This window comes from Rana temporaria, chromosome 13 (genome assembly GCF_905171775.1).
Source record: "Rana temporaria chromosome 13, aRanTem1.1, whole genome shotgun sequence".
In the NCBI taxonomy this organism is placed as follows: domain Eukaryota; kingdom Metazoa; phylum Chordata; class Amphibia; order Anura; family Ranidae; genus Rana; species Rana temporaria.
In genome coordinates this window covers 112935373-112953509 of record NC_053501.1, presented here as the reverse complement: position 1 = coordinate 112953509, position 18137 = coordinate 112935373, and the positions used below count along the sequence as shown (strand labels likewise).

The following is an 18137-nucleotide window of genomic DNA, read 5'->3' as shown; positions in this document are numbered from 1 at the left end:
GGATGCTTCAGTTTAAATTCTCCCTGCTCAGTAATATTGTGTGTGTGTTAGGTGTAAAAGGTGACTTTTGGTATTCTGCTTGAACATCCATGATAATCCTACAGTGAGGCATACAAAGGGTTAATTGTAGAATGACTCTTTAACTGCTAAAATTCTAATGTCCCTTCTTAGTTAATTGATCTATTGTGTTTACCCTTAAGATGTGTATTGTATCGTCAGTATCTAAAGAAATGTGTCTGGCAGGTTCGGTGCCAGAGGGTCTAGAGACTGATTAGTTCAAGGAGATATCATTGTTTCCAAGGATCTGTATTGAAGACCCCCCACTGTGTGAGGGGGGGCGGAGATTGTCATTGTAACAGCTTGTAACCTGCATATAACCAGCTGAATGCTGCCATTAAAGGGTGTCTCTTGTTCCAGCATTAACCTTGGCTCCTGTGTGGATTATTGGGCCATCCCAGGGAGTTCTACTCATGGAATATTGGGTGATTTGCTTTTATGGGGAGAAGGGAAGACTTTGACGGGGATATCATTCTAATACCGTCACAATTGGTTGGCAGCAGCGGGATTTTCCCTTCTACTCTCCTTTACACCCGGATTCCAAGCAGACACTGGAAGAACTACTGGAAGTCGTGGAAGGATTGCTAGCAACAAAACCAAGTGGGGCATCATAGCAGAATTAATGGAGCTAGACCAGGAGAACTTGGTTGCAGCAACGCCAGCAGTACAAGAGATGGAGACACCAGTGATTCAGGAAGAGGAATCACCAGCCAACAAGCTAATAAGAGAGAAGCTAGCATGGTTCGGTCCGAACCCAACGGCGGGTGTGGTGCTGAAAGTGATGGACCTGTTATTGGAGGAGGCTAAACAAATAAGAGACGCAGAACTACAGGAGGCTAAACAAATAAGAGATGCAGAACTACAGAAGGATAAACAAATAAGAGACGCAGAACTACAGTTAAAACTGGCAGCAGTCCAACAAGCAGCCGCACATTCTCCAAACAGTGAGTACAGCACAGCAGAAGATTCCGTTTAGCGCTTTTAAAGCTTTTGATGAAAAAGACTGTGAGATTGATAACTACCTGGCAGATTTTGAGCGACAATGTAACCTGCACCGAATAGCTAGAGGAGAGTGGGTTGCAATATTGTCAGGCAAACTGTCAGGCAAAGCTTCTGATGCTTTCCGGACCGTGCCAGATCAGGATATCCATAGCTACGCCCGGGTTAAAGAAGTGCTCCTGGCTCGTTATGCAGTAACCCCAGAGTCCCACCGACAGAAGTTCAGGGACTCACGCAAAACCACGAACGACTCTTACGCGGAATGGGCATGGCAGTTATCCCTGTCGGCCTCTAACTGGGTTAACAGCAGCCAGGCCACCACCGCAGAGGACATTTTGCAACTAATGCTCCTGGAGCAATTTTACAATCACATCCAGACGGACGTCAAAGACTGGGTGAGAGATCGCAGGCCCATGACTCTACCAGAGGCCGCGGAGTTGGCGGATGAATATGTGGATACTCGCAAGACAAACCAGGTCACACCACGGGTACAACCTCCACGACCAACGGTGCCCTCACACCCACCAGCCGATAGATACCAACCTCCTAACAGACCGGTGACATCTAGCCCTCGCTATCCACGCCAGGAAGACAACGAACAACGCTGCTTCCGGTGCAAACAGCTGGGTCACTTCAAGCAGAATTGCCCCATGAATGACAACACCAGGTAAAATCGGTCTCAACCTGGGTACCGCCCACCAGCAGCAGCCCATTGTGTAGACTCGGCTTGGGATCCCCAGGAGCTGGGTCCGGAAGAACCATTGGGCACCCCTTACGAAGCCCTCATGATACAATCTGTTATTACGGACAACAGGGAACACCATTGTCAGCTGGTCATGGGCGACAGCCATGAGCCGGAGGGGCCCTGGAGGGAGCTGGGCAGAAAGAGGCACCGCCGGCTACCCCCCAAGAAGAAGAGGTCCTGGAAGCCGTATAACAAGCTGGCCTGGGAGGAAAAGAAGCGACTGGAAGAGAGGGAGTCGCAGCGGGCGTCCCAGATGCAGGCCGAGATGTTCGCCAAAGGGCCCACCGGTGGCCCCTTACACCACCACCCAGTTCCTGATGATGAAGGACCACGTGGACAGCCTGCAGGACATGAGCAAGCAGGAGCTGATCCGTGAGTACATGGAGCTGGAGGAGTGCATAAGCCTCATGGAGGAGGAGAACAACCACCTGAGGTCACAGCAGGCTGACCCCCCCAGGCTCCATGAACTGGAGATGGAGCTGGAGAAGCTCAAAGAGGAGAACCGGCGGCTGCGGAGGGAGCAGGGGGTGGCTGACCCTATGGGGCACTGATCCCCCCCCCCCCCGAACTCTGAGCACCAGTGCTACAGCATTTCAACAAATATAACTTTTTATGAATCTCCTGTGATTGTCACTTCAGAGCCATAACCTTCCCCCTCCCATAGCGGGACACCTAGACGGCGGCGCACGGACCCATTCGCCGTCTTCACACTGACTTCTGGTGACTCTGCAGATCGCACAAAGACTTGGGGACTGACCGGCGTGTGATCTGACGACCCGGTGGCATACCTGAGTCTGAAGCAGTTGCCAAGGGAGGTCAGTCACGCCAAATGGAGTTAACCTCGGACTAAAAGCTCTGAACCCGTCAACCCTACTGGACCAGGGAAAGTCCAACCGCGTTGCCGGAGCAGGGAGAAAAAGGGGGGCCATTGTGAAGGATGCTTCAGTTTAAATTCTCCCTGCTCAGTAATATTGTGTGTGTGTGTTAGGTGTAAAAGGTGACTTTTGGTATTCTGCTTGAACATCCATGATAATCCTACAGTGAGGCATACAAAGGGTTAATTGTAGAATGACTCTTTAACTGCTAAAATTCTAATGTCCCTTCTTAGTTAATTGATCTATTGTGTTTACCCTTAAGATGTGTATTGTATCGTCAGTATCTAAAGAAATGTGTCTGGCAGGTTCGGTGCCAGAGGGTCTAGAGACTGATTAGTTCAAGGAGATATCATTGTTTCCAAGGATCTGTATTGAAGACCCGCCACTGTGTGAGGGGGGGCGGAGATTGTCATTGTAACAGCTTGTAACTAGTGTTGAGCAGAATACGCCATATTCGATTTCGCGATATATCTCGAATATATAGTCGAATATTCGAGATATATTCGCTAAATTCGAATATTCGTGATATTTTATCGAAATGAAATGATTGCGAATTTTCGCTATTGCGAATGCGAAAATAATTGCGAATTTTCGATAACTGCGGTAGGAGCACTCTGATTGGCTCAGAATATTCTTGATATTTTACAATACAAAATAATTGCGAATATTCGGCAAATGCGGAAGGAGCACTCTGATTGGCTCAGAATATTCTTGATATTTTACAATACAAAATAATTGCGAATATTCGGCAAATGCGGAAGGAGCACTCTGATTGGCTCAGAATATTCTTGATATTTTACAATACAAAATAATTGCGAATATTCGGCAAATGCGGAAGGAGCACTCTGATTGGCTCAGAATATTCTTGATATTTTACAATACAAAATAATTGCGAATATTCGGCAAATGCGGAAGGAGCACTCTGATTGGCTCAGAATATTCGTGATATTTTACAATAGAAAATAAAAAGTGTTTTGCATTGGTGGTGATTCTTTACTCTATCCATCTGTCACAGCCGTTTGTCAATCAAACACCTTGAAGATTGAACACGTTCATGCTGCATGCTTTGGACTTTTTTTCACTTCACATATCAAAGACATTTTTATGAAAGATTATTTTTCTATTATTGGGACTATATTTCTTTATATATTTGTTTCACTGTGTATTTCACAAGTTATTTGCGCTTGCTTATTTTATAATTTGCCCACATGTCTTGTCACTAGACATATTTTTTATTCTTGTAGAGCGACTCCATTTTCTGTCTTGTATTAATTTATGTTGTATAACATTTTTGAGTTGCTGCTGTATTCTCCCCTTTTTTTAAGGAATGCGCAATTTTTTCCTTCTTACAAAAAAAAATAATATCAAACATACAAATATTCATAACAGAAACATACACAAAGCCCCCCCCCTTTTGCATCAGAGACAATCAGAGTTCTCCTACCACAGTTATCGAAAATTCGCAATCATTTTCGCATTCGCATTAGCGAAAATTCGCAATTTTTTTTTTTATATTCGGCAACATAAAAGGATCGCCTCAGCTTAGCTACTCAGCCCAGGGTCTCTAATCATACCAGCAATGCTTTTAGACGTCGATAGGATGTGATCTGTTTTAAAAATAAAATTGAAAAAATGCGAATATTCGGAATTGCGAATATTCATTGCGAAATTCGAAATATATCGCGAATACTCGAATATGCCATATTCGAGCTGAATATTCGCAATACGAATATTCGTGAGCAACACTACTTGTAACCTGCATATAACCAGCTGAATGCTGCCATTAAAGGGTGTCTCTTGTTCCAGCATTAACCTTGGCTCCTGTGTGGATTATTGGGCCATCCCAGGGAGTTCTACTCATGGAATATTGGGTGATTTGCTTTTATGGGGAGAAGGGAAGACTTTGACGGGGATATCATTCTAATACCGTCACACCCATTTAGCAGGTATTTTTAATCAAGCTGCCTCCTCGTCCTTTTTTCCATCCGAGATGCTCAGGGCTATGATTGTGGCGTTGCCGAAGCCTGGGAAGGACCCTGACACACCCCAAAATTTTAGGCCCATTTCATTGCTTAACAATGATCTGAAGTTGTATGCTAAGCTCTTTGACAATAGATTGGTGGACCTTTTGCCATCATTGATACACCTGGACCAATCGGGGGTTCACAAAAGGCTGACAGACATCCGACGCCACCAGGCGTTTAATTAATATCGTGCACCTAGCCAAGCAAACAAATACGCCTTCTCTGCTCCTTGCTTTGGATGCAGAGAAGGCATTTGATAGAATCCATTGGGACTACTTGGCCAAAGTACTTTCCAAATTTGGGTTTGAGGGCAGAATATATTGGGCTATTATGGCTCTTTACACGACCCCCTCGGCTCAGGTGTACATATGGGGTATGCTCTCCAAGTCGTTCAACATTTCCAACGGAACCCGCCAGGGGTGCCTGCTGTCCCCTCTTATATTTAATCTCCTTATGGAACCCTTGGCAACTTACATACGTTCTCACCCCCAGATAAGCGGCTTCATGGTTGGAGGAGTACAACATACCATAAGCCTCTTTGCGGACGATATCATTTTGATGCTCACCAATGTTGAGTCCTCTCTGGCTTCGGCTCACCAGGAATTGCAACTATTTACGACAGTGTCATATTATAAAGTCAATGAGACCAAGTCGCATATTTTAGGATTGGGAATCCCTGTTCAAGTTAAACATGCCCTTAGTACGAGGTTTCCCTTCACTTGGAGGGAGAAGGGTATATCATACTTGGGTATAACTCTCACGCCCACTATCTCTGAGTTGGTGAGGGAGAACTACACCCTGTTTTTGCAGTTGTTACATACCAAATTAGCGGCTCTAGCAAAGTTTGAACTATCCTGGTCAAGAAGACTGGCCGCCTTCAAAATGCAAATCCTCCCACAACTTCTATATATCTTTAGAACTTTGCCCATCCCGGTCCCACCCTCCTTCTTCCTCTCAGCATAATCTACTCTCAACAAATTTCTTTGGGGGGGAGACGGGCGCGATGTGCGTTCCGTAAAATTATTAAGCATAGGAGGGCAGGAGGTATAGGCCACACCCATATCAAAGATTACTATACAGCCTCAATCTTAGCCCAACTGAGGGGCTGGTTCCCTTACTCCACCCCATCCATGTGGGCTGCTCTTGAACAACAGGAGATCCCGGACCGGAATCTCTACAACTATCTCATCAGATGCAACCTCCGTTCGAGCCCTCCCCCGGCCATTGGACCGACTATAAAAGCATCTACTGATGCATGGCGGAGTCTCCCCACAGTACAAGCTTACCCAGATGAGATTTCCGCTGACTGCTCTATCCCTTCTTATCGCTGATATATCTATGGCAGGCTGGGGTCCTGGTGGGGAGATGGACTTGAAGGACTTTTATGTGGGACCAGTGCTCAAAACATTTAGAGCTCTCCAATTGGAGTACTCTATATCCACGACTGAATACTTTCGATATGGGCAAATATCACACCTACTGAAACGAAGGACCAGCCTGTGCACCTTCATCCCATGGCATATAGCCCAATATTACCTAGCAAAATGCACAAACATTAAAGGCATATCAAATTGTTCTACTCTTACCTACAGGACAAATTAACACTCACCAAATCTTCGGATATGCAAGCCTGGGAGAAAGAATTTAATGTAGTGTATTCGGCCAACCAGTGGCAAACAGCCCTGAGGGTAACATATTCATCCACCAAATGTGTTAATCTTTGGGAATTATTCCAAAAAATCCTATTGAGATGGTATCTTACACCATTTAGACTGTCCAAGATCTCAAATGGTCTATCCCCCGGGTGTTGGAGGGAATGTGGGGGAATAGGTACGCTGCTCCATATTTTATGGTCTTGCCCCAATATACTGAACTACTGGCAGCTAATCCAAGACCTCGTAGCACAGGTCCTTAAACTTAATCTGACCCTGTCTCCAGGATTGGCGTTACTTTCCTTGGGTATGGATCAGATCCCTTACCACTCGAGAACACTTCTATCCCACATTCTTCTAGCTGCTAGGCTTGCATTGGTCAGACATTGGAAGACCACCCCGAGTCCTACAATATCTGAAGTTATCCAAATTATCAATACCCATGGCTCATATGAACAACTATTTGCCTCAGGGGTGGGTAAATATACTGAGATTAATAAAATCTGGGAACCTTGGAATCAATGGTACAAGGCTCAATCCTGGTCTAGTCCTCCATGAGTTAGTTCTTACCTGAAACATAGTAGATATATTGTCCAGTGCAGAGGTGACTGCACTTATTGTTCATAATGTCCTAGCCTTAGTCTGTATACTGTTTTCCTTTTTGTTTCTTTTTCCTCTATGTTATTTTTGTTATATTAGTTCATTTTAGTTTTTTTGAGTCTATTGACACAATATTACCACGGTTCTACATGGGAACCGGCCCCACGGGCATAATGGGTTACAGGAAGCTAATTACTTTCATCTGTTATGTGTGATGTCATCGTAGTGTTGTATGACTAAGTTGTCTCTACACCTGGTGACCCATTTCACCGATATGTTTCTTTTCATTTTGTTTGTATCAGTTATGTCTAAAATTGTTAAAACTAATAAAAAACTATTGAAATTAAAAAATCATTGAAAATAGATTATATGGGTTCCAATGGCATAGTTCACACCAACTCAGTGTGTGTGCTTTTCCATTCCAGCACAAAAAGTACATCATGCTGCTTTTTTTCTGCACATAATTGTACTGTAATGTGTTAAAAAGCATCAAAAAAGCACGGAACCCCAGTACAGTGGGGAAAACTGCAAAAAAAAAAAAAAACATCTGGAGTGCATCCGGAAATGCTTCAAAAAGTGTTATAAATATCAGATAGCAGGAAGGAGGATCACACACTGCCAACACCAAAGCAGACAAATACAAACAGAAGAAAAGAAGAAAGCTGCTGCAGACACCCCAGTAGTGACCCCACGCCGCAAAGAACAAATGAATTGGTGCTGCACTGCTGACTACAACAAATAATGAGAATCTAGCAATAAACACCTAGCAGGGGTGATAAAACCTGGAGAAAACAATCGGTGAACACAATAAAGCAATGGATGAGTAATCAGGGGCAAATAGTTAATTTAAACACAAAAATAAGTGCATATATTAATAGTTACTATACAAAAAAGTAAAAATCCTCCAGAAATGTAACCCCTTTAAATGAAACATGCAGCACAAATATAATAATCAAAAGTGTGTACAAGTGTATGGCAAATTAAAGGAACAATAAACAGCCTCCAGGGGTGTGATCTCAAAAATAAACTCAAATAATAAAAATATTTTGAAAATGTAAAAAGTGCAAATTCAATCTCATCAAACTATAAATGTAAGGCTCCTTTCACACAGATGGATAGAATGGTGCTTTTAGCTGTCGATTATACCGCAGCTAGAAGCACACAATGCTTTCCTATGACACCCTTCACACACTGCGTTTAGCTGTGGTTTTGTTACCTGCGGTTTGGTGCGAATAGTATTGAATGCATCCAGGTGCGATCTGGCGCAGCTATCGGCACATAACCGCTGGTAATCACAGTGCACTGTGTCAGCTGTGTTTGATATGAATCTTGAGGGGGAATTCCATGACAAAATTTTTAATCAAAAACCGGCATGGGTTCCCCCTCCAAGGCATACCAGGCCCTTAGGTCTGCAATGGATTTTAAGGGGAACCCTGTATGCCGAAAAAGCTTGTAAAAGAGCTGCAAGAAGATAGTGGAGAAGCCCGGCAGAAGGAAGAAGGCACCGGAGAGCAGAAGAAGAGACCCCCGAAGTCGGAAGAAGACCCGGGGGCTGCCTAATAAATTACTTTTAAAACCTGTGTAGTGTTTTTTTTTCCTCCAGGTGAATGGGTAGGGGTACGATGTAGACCATACTCATTCACACAGGGTGGGGGGCCCCTTATTAAAGGGGGCTCCCGGATTCCGATAAGCTTCCCACCCGCAAACCCCGACAACCAACGGCCAGGGTTTTCGGAAGGAGGCCCTTGTCCCCATCAACATGTTGAGGGCATGCGGCCTGGTACAGTTAAGGAGGGGGGGCACTCGCTCGTCCCCACCCCCTTTCCTGACCGACCAGGCTGCATGCTCGGATAAGGGTCTGGTATGGATTTTGGGGGGACCCGCGCCATTTTTTTGGTGTACAGGGATTCCCTTAAAATCCATAGCAGACCTAAGGGCCTGGTATGCTCTTGGAGGGGGAACCCATGTCGTTTTTTTATTTAAAATTTGGCGTGTAGTTCCCCCTCAAGATTCATACCATACACAGTGCCTGGTATTGGCAGGTATCTAAGTCGGATCCCTGTTCAATATCGTGCCGCGGCTAAACGCAACCGCAGCTATTTGCACTGTATAAACGCAGCTGATCGCTGTGCCTGGAGTCTTGAATTTCAGCAGAAAATAAACATGCTTTTAACTGCGGCAGAACAGCCGTCCATGTGAAAGGGGCCTAATTTCATAGTAATAAAGCAAGTGTCCATTATAAAAAATCCAAATTTGTAGATGGTGTTACTTCGGGGTTGATTTACTATAGGAAATAAACTGAGCACTTTACAAGTACAGTTGCTCCAGAGCTTAGTAAATGGGGGTAAGTTCTGCAGACTTTCATCATCCAATCATGTGCAAGCAAAAATGCTGTTTTTCTCTTTTCGTCCATGGACGGACACAGCCTCTGTAAATCTTGGCTCGGGTTATGTTCCTGTTCTATAGGCGAGGACTAGGCAAAACATGTTAGATATTTAAATACATGTTACTTTAAACAGAGTTGAACAGCCCCGCCCAGGGGGCGGTCCCTCCAGACATAACCCTCCGCCCTGCAGTCAGCAGCTCAGTTCGTATAAAGTAGTACAAACTTAAAAAGGAGGGGTGGGAGCTGTGTCCGTCCATGGACTACAGAGAAAATGATTTTACGGTGAGTACAAAAAATCCTATTTTCTCTTTTCGTCCATGGACGGACACAGACTCTGTAAATCTTGACTTGAGGGACGTCCCCAAGCAGTGTAAAAAAAAGAACTTTACAGCCGAAGCAAGCATCTGAAGATGCACTCACATCAACCTTGTAAAATTTGGAAAAAGTGTGAACAAATGACCAAGTCACTGCCTTACACACCTGTGAGACAGACGAGTGATGTCGGAAAGCCCAGGAGGCCGTAACAGGAAAGGGTGGTGCCCGCCCCTTAAGGGCGTAAGCCTGGATGACGGTCTGCCTGATCCACAGAGAAATGGTGGCCGACAAGCCTGCCAGGCCCTTTTTGTGGACCAGACACCGACACAAACAGTGAGTCAGACCTCCGGAACAGAGCCGTAGCAGACAGGTACACCCGCAAGACACGTACCAGGTGTAAGGTATGTAACGTAGCCTCTTTCGGCTTTTCATTTAGGTGAAAAGCCGAAAACCACCTTCGGAAGAAAAAAAGGCTGTGGGCGTAGCACCGCTTTATCCTTATGGAGTACCAAGTAAGGTGACCTGCAAGACAAGGCCGCCAACTCAGAAACCCGTCTGACAGATGTAATGGCCACTAGAAAGGACACCTTCGGAGATAGTGTCAAGAGAGGAATTTCTCTGATGTTCTCAAAAAGAGACTCCTGAAGAGCCGAGAGCACCAGATTCAAATCCCATGGAGGAAGCGGTGGTCTAATTGGGGGAATCACATGTCTAACCCCCTGCACAAATGTACCCACCAGTGAATGAGTCACCAAGGGTCGTTGAAAGAAAACAGCCAAGACTGAAATCTGTCCCTTAATGGTGCTTAAGGCAAGTTTCTGATCCACTCCACGCTGTAAAAACAGCAGGACCCTGGAAACCCCAAATTCCTGTGGACGCCACTCCATCTCCTCGCACATAGAGATGTAGGCCTTGCAAATGCTATGGTAGATCTTCCCAGAAGATGACTTTCGCGCCCTCAGCATGGTTGAGATGACAGAATCAGACAGACCTTGGTCCTTTAGTACCTGGCTTTCAATAGCCATGCTGTTAAAGCCAGCGACTGTAAATCAGGATGAAGTATGGGACCTTGAGCATTGTGTTGTGGAAATTTCAAGATGTAGTTAATATGTATTGTCATAGTGTCACCCAGTGTTAGTACTTCCGCAACCCGCTCTAAAGAGCTGACTGGGGCAGTCTGAGACTGGTTGAATCCCGTCTGGTCGTAAAAAAATGTCTTGAGGTTGGAATGTGATGTTTGCGGTGTGGGGATATGTCCGCCAACGAGGGGCCTTCTGTGCATTAGCACGGACAATCGTTGAGAAGGGGATATGCTCACTCCGCAAGGACAGTAGTGGTTATAGGCGGATGTGTGCTCTTGTCTCTGCTGTGTCTGATCAGCATGGTCGGGATTTGTAGCCCACGCCTGCAGATACATTCCACCTACAATAATGGTATAATCTGAATATGCGTTATTCTATGGAATGGCGCAAAATAAGGATTCCTATCAGCGGTAATATGAGAGCTTGTGAGCGTTTTCAGAGTCAGGGAAGGCGTCCATGTTTTAAAAGCAATACGGCTTTGTTTGCTACTAGCATACATGCTTTCCCTGCCTGGACACGCCCATAAGACTTTAGCCAGCATTGTGTTGTATTCATGTATTGTATTCATTGTAATAAACATCCTGTTAGAGGGACATAACCCTCCTCCCTGCAGTCGCCGGGTTAAACAAAGTAACCACTCTCCCGGTAGAAGGGACCCCTGCGTTTATGGATCCTACTGATAGGAGGTCTGAAGCAGTGAGCCGTTCCATGTTCACCATGCTGGGGTCAGCGTTGCGGCCTATCTTGGCTGCAACTTTTGTGTCTCAGACACTCACTGAATGGGAAAAGATTTTGCAACAGACAGTAGAGGAGCATAAGCTTCCTCCGGAGTGTGTAAGGCTGACTGACCAATTGGTACAGGGTCTTATGTATGTCCGCTTCAGAAGAAGTTACCTTACGAAACGCGCGTAAAGTGGTTACACACACACGCACGCGCACTTCCGGGTGGAACAGCTAACTAGCTCAGTGGAACGCACGGCGTCCGGCAGCTGCTACCACATACATACCGGATTGATAGTGCCGGGTCTGCACACCTGCGATCATCGCAGACAGCTTATCTTTTATTTATTTTTTCAACTTTTTTATTTGTATTCATTTTTATTTTTAATTATCCTGTCCTGATTAGTTTATGGGCAATACTATACACTGTTTGTACACGCTCAGATTTTATTTAGCACGCCAAGCTCTTAGTGGCAGTGCAATAAAGCTTACCCTGGTTTTTACATATCACGCTATGGGAGCCTGTCTTTTTTCTGGAGGAGTCTGGATGATTAGGAAGATCTTTTCCACCTGGTGGAAGTCGTTTCCAGAGAGCTCAGAGAAGGAAGGATTGGGATCGAGAGACATTGCAGCGGGTTTTGCACCCTACCCCTGCAGGGGTGAGGGCTTCTGGTGAGTGGGGACCCAAGTGGGGGAGCACCGGGACCACCGCGCTTACACAAACTGCATAGTGTGATCACCCAGCACAGCAAGAAGCACTGTTTGAAATTGATTACTGCATTTAAGTTGAATTTCAATTTCAATTAACTGTTTGAGGATTCATCACTTTACTGCTGATTTTTGTGACATTTTTTATACATACTTTTGGATTGACTTTATGACTTTTTGGTTTCACTTTTTGGTGTTTTTGTGTTACACTTTTCATTATCTAACACAGTTGGGTACACTTATCCAACTCTGGTTATCACAGGATTCAATACTTTTTGGTGATATATGCTGATGTTTTTTGCACAATTGTGCGCATATTCATATTTATATTCAATTATTATGCTACGGGCATCACAGGACTTTATCTCACTTTAGGTTCACATATATTTGTATTTTGCTAGCGGAGTTCTAGTTCAATTTATTTTCTATTTGCATCCATTTCACCTTATGCGCCTATTTATAAGTTTATCCACATAGTATGTTTGGTCTAACTAGTTTTCCACTCTAGTGACTTACTATATAGTCACACTACTTTGGTTTAGATGCTGCTTTATATTTTGGTTTAGATATACTTAGTTGTGCCTAGCATTATATCTTAATTCCAGGCTGGTGGACGCCATCTCTGGTGGAACTAGTGTGCAATACTGCATATATATTGCCGTGTGTCTCCTTATTCTCTTTAGCCAGTGGCTATTGAACAGACAGCGCCACTACCCCCACACCGCAATTTATGCCACTCTGGATGCGGCCCCCTTGATCTCTGTATCTGCGGTGGTATTGCGCTGCCTGATTTGGCTAAAATGCTGTTCTGCTGACCAAGCATTCAAAAAAGCTCTGGCAGACTTGCCCTTCAAATGTGGGAGGCTAAATCTAATAGGGCCATCACTGGAGCATGATCCGAGAGGGTTATAGACTTCACCTCTACTTTCGTTACCCCTTCCATAAGTTGGTGGTCTAAAAAAATATGGTCAATTCTCGAATAAGTGGAGTGTATCTGAGAGTAGTATGTGAAATCCCTTCCTTCAGGGTGCAGGATCCTCCAAATTTCTACTAATTGTTGTTGATGTAATTTTCTTTTAATAACCTTAAGAACCCTTCCTTCCGAGCGCAGGGAAAGAGGTTGAGTATCCAGGACTGGATCAAACAAAAAATTAAGATCCCCTGCCATAATCACACCCCCCTCTCTAAACTTTTCCAGTTTATTCAACACTTTTCCAAAAAAGAGACAGGGGTGTGCGTTAGGGCAGTAGACATTAACTAGAGTATACATTCTATTAAACAAGGAGCCCTTAACAAAAAGATACCTCCCTTCAGAGTCTGATTCCATATCTTTTAACACAAAGGGGGTATTCCTATCGAATCCTATTGCTATACCTTTAGATCTTTTATTAGGTGAATATGCATGAAACCATAGTGGGAAGTGTCTAGAGTTCAATCCAGCCCTAGAGGACAACTTAAAATGAGTCTCCTGTAAAAAAAAAAAACAATATTTGATGCCCAGTTTTTCAGTTCTTGCAGTATTTGATGTCTATTGGAGGGACTATTTAACCCTCTAACATTATATGTAACAATTTTTAAGGGTGCCATTTCTCAGAAAAAGTCCAGTGTAAGCTTCTTCCTCTCCCTCCCTCTCCCCTCAAAAGTGCATTTTTCATATATACATCATAGAGTCTATATCCTCTTATTTAACGATTTCTGTAGGATGGACCATTCCGTGTACCCAGACAATAACAAATATAATTAAACATCACAAATAATCCCTCTCCCTTCCCCCTCCCTCCATTGAAAAACAATGTTGTGGTCAGCCAAGCTGGGGCCTGTTGCTAGCCCCCAGACCTGGCCAGACCTTCCTAGGGGGTCCTGTAGATGCCAGCCTGGGCCCACGGGCCCCATCTCCCATATGGGAATGGACCCGAGGGCCCAGGCGGGCACCCCCAGATCCCCCCCCCGAGCAGATCTCTCTTAGTGACCCAGACTCTACCTGTCTGCTACCCTTTTATTTATTCTCCTCCCTATTTCCACTATACTTTATTCCATGACTGATTCCTAAGCTTTCCCCATTCTTGAGTTTTTTTTCCCCCAATTTCCTATATTGATATATGGCAATTCCATCTTGGTATAAAATTCTTTCAGATCTTCTGGGAATCCCTAGATTTTTAGCTGTTAAATATGCCGGGAATCCCCATCTATAATAAATCTTCTTCTCTTGTAGCTGATTAATCAAAGGTTTCAGAGCTCTTCTTCGCGCCAATGTTTCTTGTGAAAGATCCGTGAAGAGAAGCAGCCTTGATCCTCCATATTCAATATCTTCAGTATCTCTCATACCGTATTGAACTTGTTGTTTATCCTTATATTGGGAGAATCTTACTATTACGTCTCTTGGTGTTTCAGAAGGGGCTTTCATGGATTTCTGTACTCAGTGTATTCTATCAAAGGCTAACGGTGTTTTTGCTTCTTTTTTCCTTATTTTATTAAATATTTCCCGAATCACATCTTCTAGGTCTTTACTTTCTACCGATTCTGGTAGACCTCGGACCCTTAGATTGCTTTGTCTACTTCTATTTTCTTGGTCCTCCAGCTTATATCGGAGGTTCCTCATTTCTATCCAGTCCCTATCAGCTCTTTCCTGTAATTCCAAGATAGTTTTTTTGTGTTCATCTAATTGCGCCTCTGATTCTTCAACTCGTGTTAATACACCTTTAATATCTGCTCTGGTTGCGTTTAATTCGTCTTTGATCGTGCATTCCAAATATTTCATCAACTCAGCCATGTCTTGTTTAGTAGAGGGCATTTGGGAATTATCCATTCCTTTTCTGTTCTCCTCCTTGGATGTTTGCTGTTGCTCTTCTTGAGGAGGTTTTGTTTCCTCCCTATTAGAGTTTCCAGCTGTTAAACTCTTTACTGGGGGGGGGGGGCTGGTTCTTCCATCTCCTCCACCTCTTGTTCTACCCTTTGATCTGCTTTATCCTGTACCATATACGACTTTATGGAGTTCCCTTTCCCACTTTCTACCATCGCATTTGGAAGGCCTACATCTCAATGTGCGAGGAGATGGAGTGGTGTCAACAGGAATTTTGGGTTTCCAGGGTCCTGCTGTTTTTACAGCGTGGAGTGGATCAGAAACTTGCCTTAAGCACCATTAAGGGACAGATTTCAGTCTTGGCTGTTTTCTTTTCTTTCAACGACCCTTGGTGACTCATTCACTGGTGGGTACATTTGTGCAAGGGGTTAGACATGTGATTCCCCCAATTAGACCACCGCTTCCTCCATGGGATTTGAATCTGGTGCTCTCGGCTCTTCAGGAGCCTCTTTTTGAGAACAAAATCTCCGAAGGTGTCCTTTCTAGCGGCCATTACATCTGTCAGACGGGTTTCCGAGTTGGCGGCCTTGTCTTGCAGGTCACCTTACTTGGTACTCCATAAGGATAAAGCGGTGCTACGCCCACAGCCTTTTTTTCTTCCGAAGGTGGTTTTCGGCTTTTCACCTAAATGAGGACATTGTACTTCCTTCTTTCTGTCCTCGGCCATCGCATCCCAAAGAGGCTGCGTTACATACCTTAGACCTGGTATGTGTCTTGTGGGTGTACCTGTCTGCTACGGCTCTGTTCCGGAGGTCTGACTCACTGTTTGTGTCGGTGTCTGGTCCACAAAAAGGGCCTGGCGGTCTTGTCGGCCACCATTTCTCTGTGGATCAGGCAGACCGTCATCCAGGCTTACGCCCTTAAGGGGCGGGCACCACCCTTTCCTGTTACGGCCTCCTGGGCTTTCCGACATCACTCGTCTGTCTCACAGGTGTGTAAGGCAGTGACTTGGTCATTTGTTCACACTTTTTCCAAATTTTACAAGGTTGATGTGAGTGCATCTTCAGATGCTTGCTTCGGCTGCAAAGTTTTGCAGGTGGCTGTTTAAAGTTGCATCTCCTCTGTTGAGGAGCTCTGTTTGTTTGGGGTGAAGTTCGTTTTTTGATTGCTGTTTCCACCCCTCTTTTTTTTTACACTGCTTGGGGACGTCTCTCAAGTCAAGATTTACAGAGTCTGTGTCCGTCCATGGACGAAAAGAGAAAATAGGATTTTTTGTACTCACCGTAAAATCATTTTCTCTGTCGTCCATGGACGGACACAGCTCCCACCCCTCCTTTTTAAGTTTGTACTACTTTTTACGAACTGAGCTGCTGACTGCAGGGCGGAGGGTTATGTCTGGAGGGACAGCCCCCTGGGCTGTTCAACTCTGTTTAAAGTAACATGTATTTAAATATCTAACATGTTCTGCCTAGTCCTCGTCTATAGAACAGGAACATAACCTAACCCACAAGTCAAGATTTACAGAGGCTGTGTTTCTCGCATGTGATTGGGTATTCTTTGCAAAGTGAAGTTTTACCTCTTTCACTAAGCTCTGGAGCAACTGCACTTACAAAGTTCACAGTCTATTTGCATTTAGTAAATCCACCCTGAAGTAACCCCATCTACACATTTGGACTTTTTATAATGGACACTTTATGAAATTACATTTATAGTTTGATGAGATTGAATTTGCAATATTGCAAATATTTTGAGATTCAACATATTTTTATTATTCGAGTTAATTTTGGAGATCACACCCCTGGTGGGTGTTTATTCTTCCTTTTATTGCCATACACTTGTACACACTTTTGATTATTATATTTTTGCTGCATGTTTCATTTGATGGGGTTACATCTCTGGAGGGTTTTTACTTTTTGTATAATAACTATTAATATATGCATTGATTTGTGTTTACATTAACTATTTGCCCATGATTACCCATATCTTTGTGTTCACCGATTGTTGTTTTTCCCCCCAGGGGTTATCATCCCTGCAGGGTGTTTATTGATAGGTTCTCATTATTTGTTGTAGTCAGCAGTGCAGCACCAATTAATTTGTCAAAAATATCAGATAAAAATCATCCCGTCCAATTACTAGCAATGCTGATTGCGGCCTCACACTGTCTGCTGATACTATTAATGCTCCATACACAAGGAGATTATAGCACAATACGTTTCATGTCAGTGGTATTCTGTGCTCATCCTGTGTATGGAGATATCACCGTCTCTACACATGGAGGACAATATTGGGGGGTCTACGCCATTATAAAATTTTTCTTATAAAATTCTATTTCCTGGAGTGTTATAAAGAGATCTAATATTAATGATTCCGATAAAGTGAAATGAGCTTCATGTAGGGAATACTTCCATTCGTTCCTGGGGGAGAAATGTATTTTCTTCTGGTAACATTCTTCTCTTCTTCTACAGATTTTCTTTTAATACCCTGACAGACAGTTCCTGCCTCCACCTGGCATCTGTAGTAAGAAATAACCAGACACTGAGGATACTGAACCTGTGTGGGACCAATCTGAAGGGTCCTCATTTCAGGAAACTGATGAAAGCTCTTACAACAAGCCGGATAGAGGAATTACAGTGAGTATAACAGGACTGATTGAGACAATAATATTCTGGGACAGTGTAACATTCCGTTTTCTAAAGCTGGCCATACATGGTTGATATTTGATACATGTATGGATTCGCTAGTTGTACACACATCAATCAATCGACTTCAGTACAACCAGCCTGTCAGGTTTTTCCCAAATGATTGGTGCTGCTGGCTATAGCTGACCACACTAGTGACTAGTGTTCTGTCAGCAGGGAAGCCTTCTGGATTTAGAAAGTTCTGTTCTAAATCGACAGTTGGTCACAAAAACTTTTTTTAAGTCCACAGACCGCAACGGATATATCCCGGTGGACAGCTGTCACCACTCATTGTGGCTTAAATCTGTCCCACAGGGAACAACTATTGCGGTACAGACACAACTGTACGGATTTGTCAGATTTTAATCATTAACCATTGATCCTTAAATCAAGATTCTTAGAAAAGGGTTATAACCCCTCCAGTATTGACAAAGAAATAAATTGTCATCACCCAGGGTGATCACCCAGGTCTCACCCAGGGTGAGGAAGCACTGCA

General features: G+C 44.0%; 1 protein-coding gene across 1 annotated transcript in view; it reads left to right on the top strand.

Moving 5' to 3' along the window:
- LOC120920162 (NACHT, LRR and PYD domains-containing protein 12-like) overlaps positions 1-18137 on the top strand; it is a 487778-nt gene that overhangs the window by 290315 nt on the left and 179326 nt on the right. The window contains exon 10 of the mRNA XM_040332082.1: positions 17429-17593. Within this exon, the coding sequence (XP_040188016.1) occupies positions 17429-17593 (165 nt within the window). The remainder of the gene's footprint in view (positions 1-17428; positions 17594-18137) is intronic.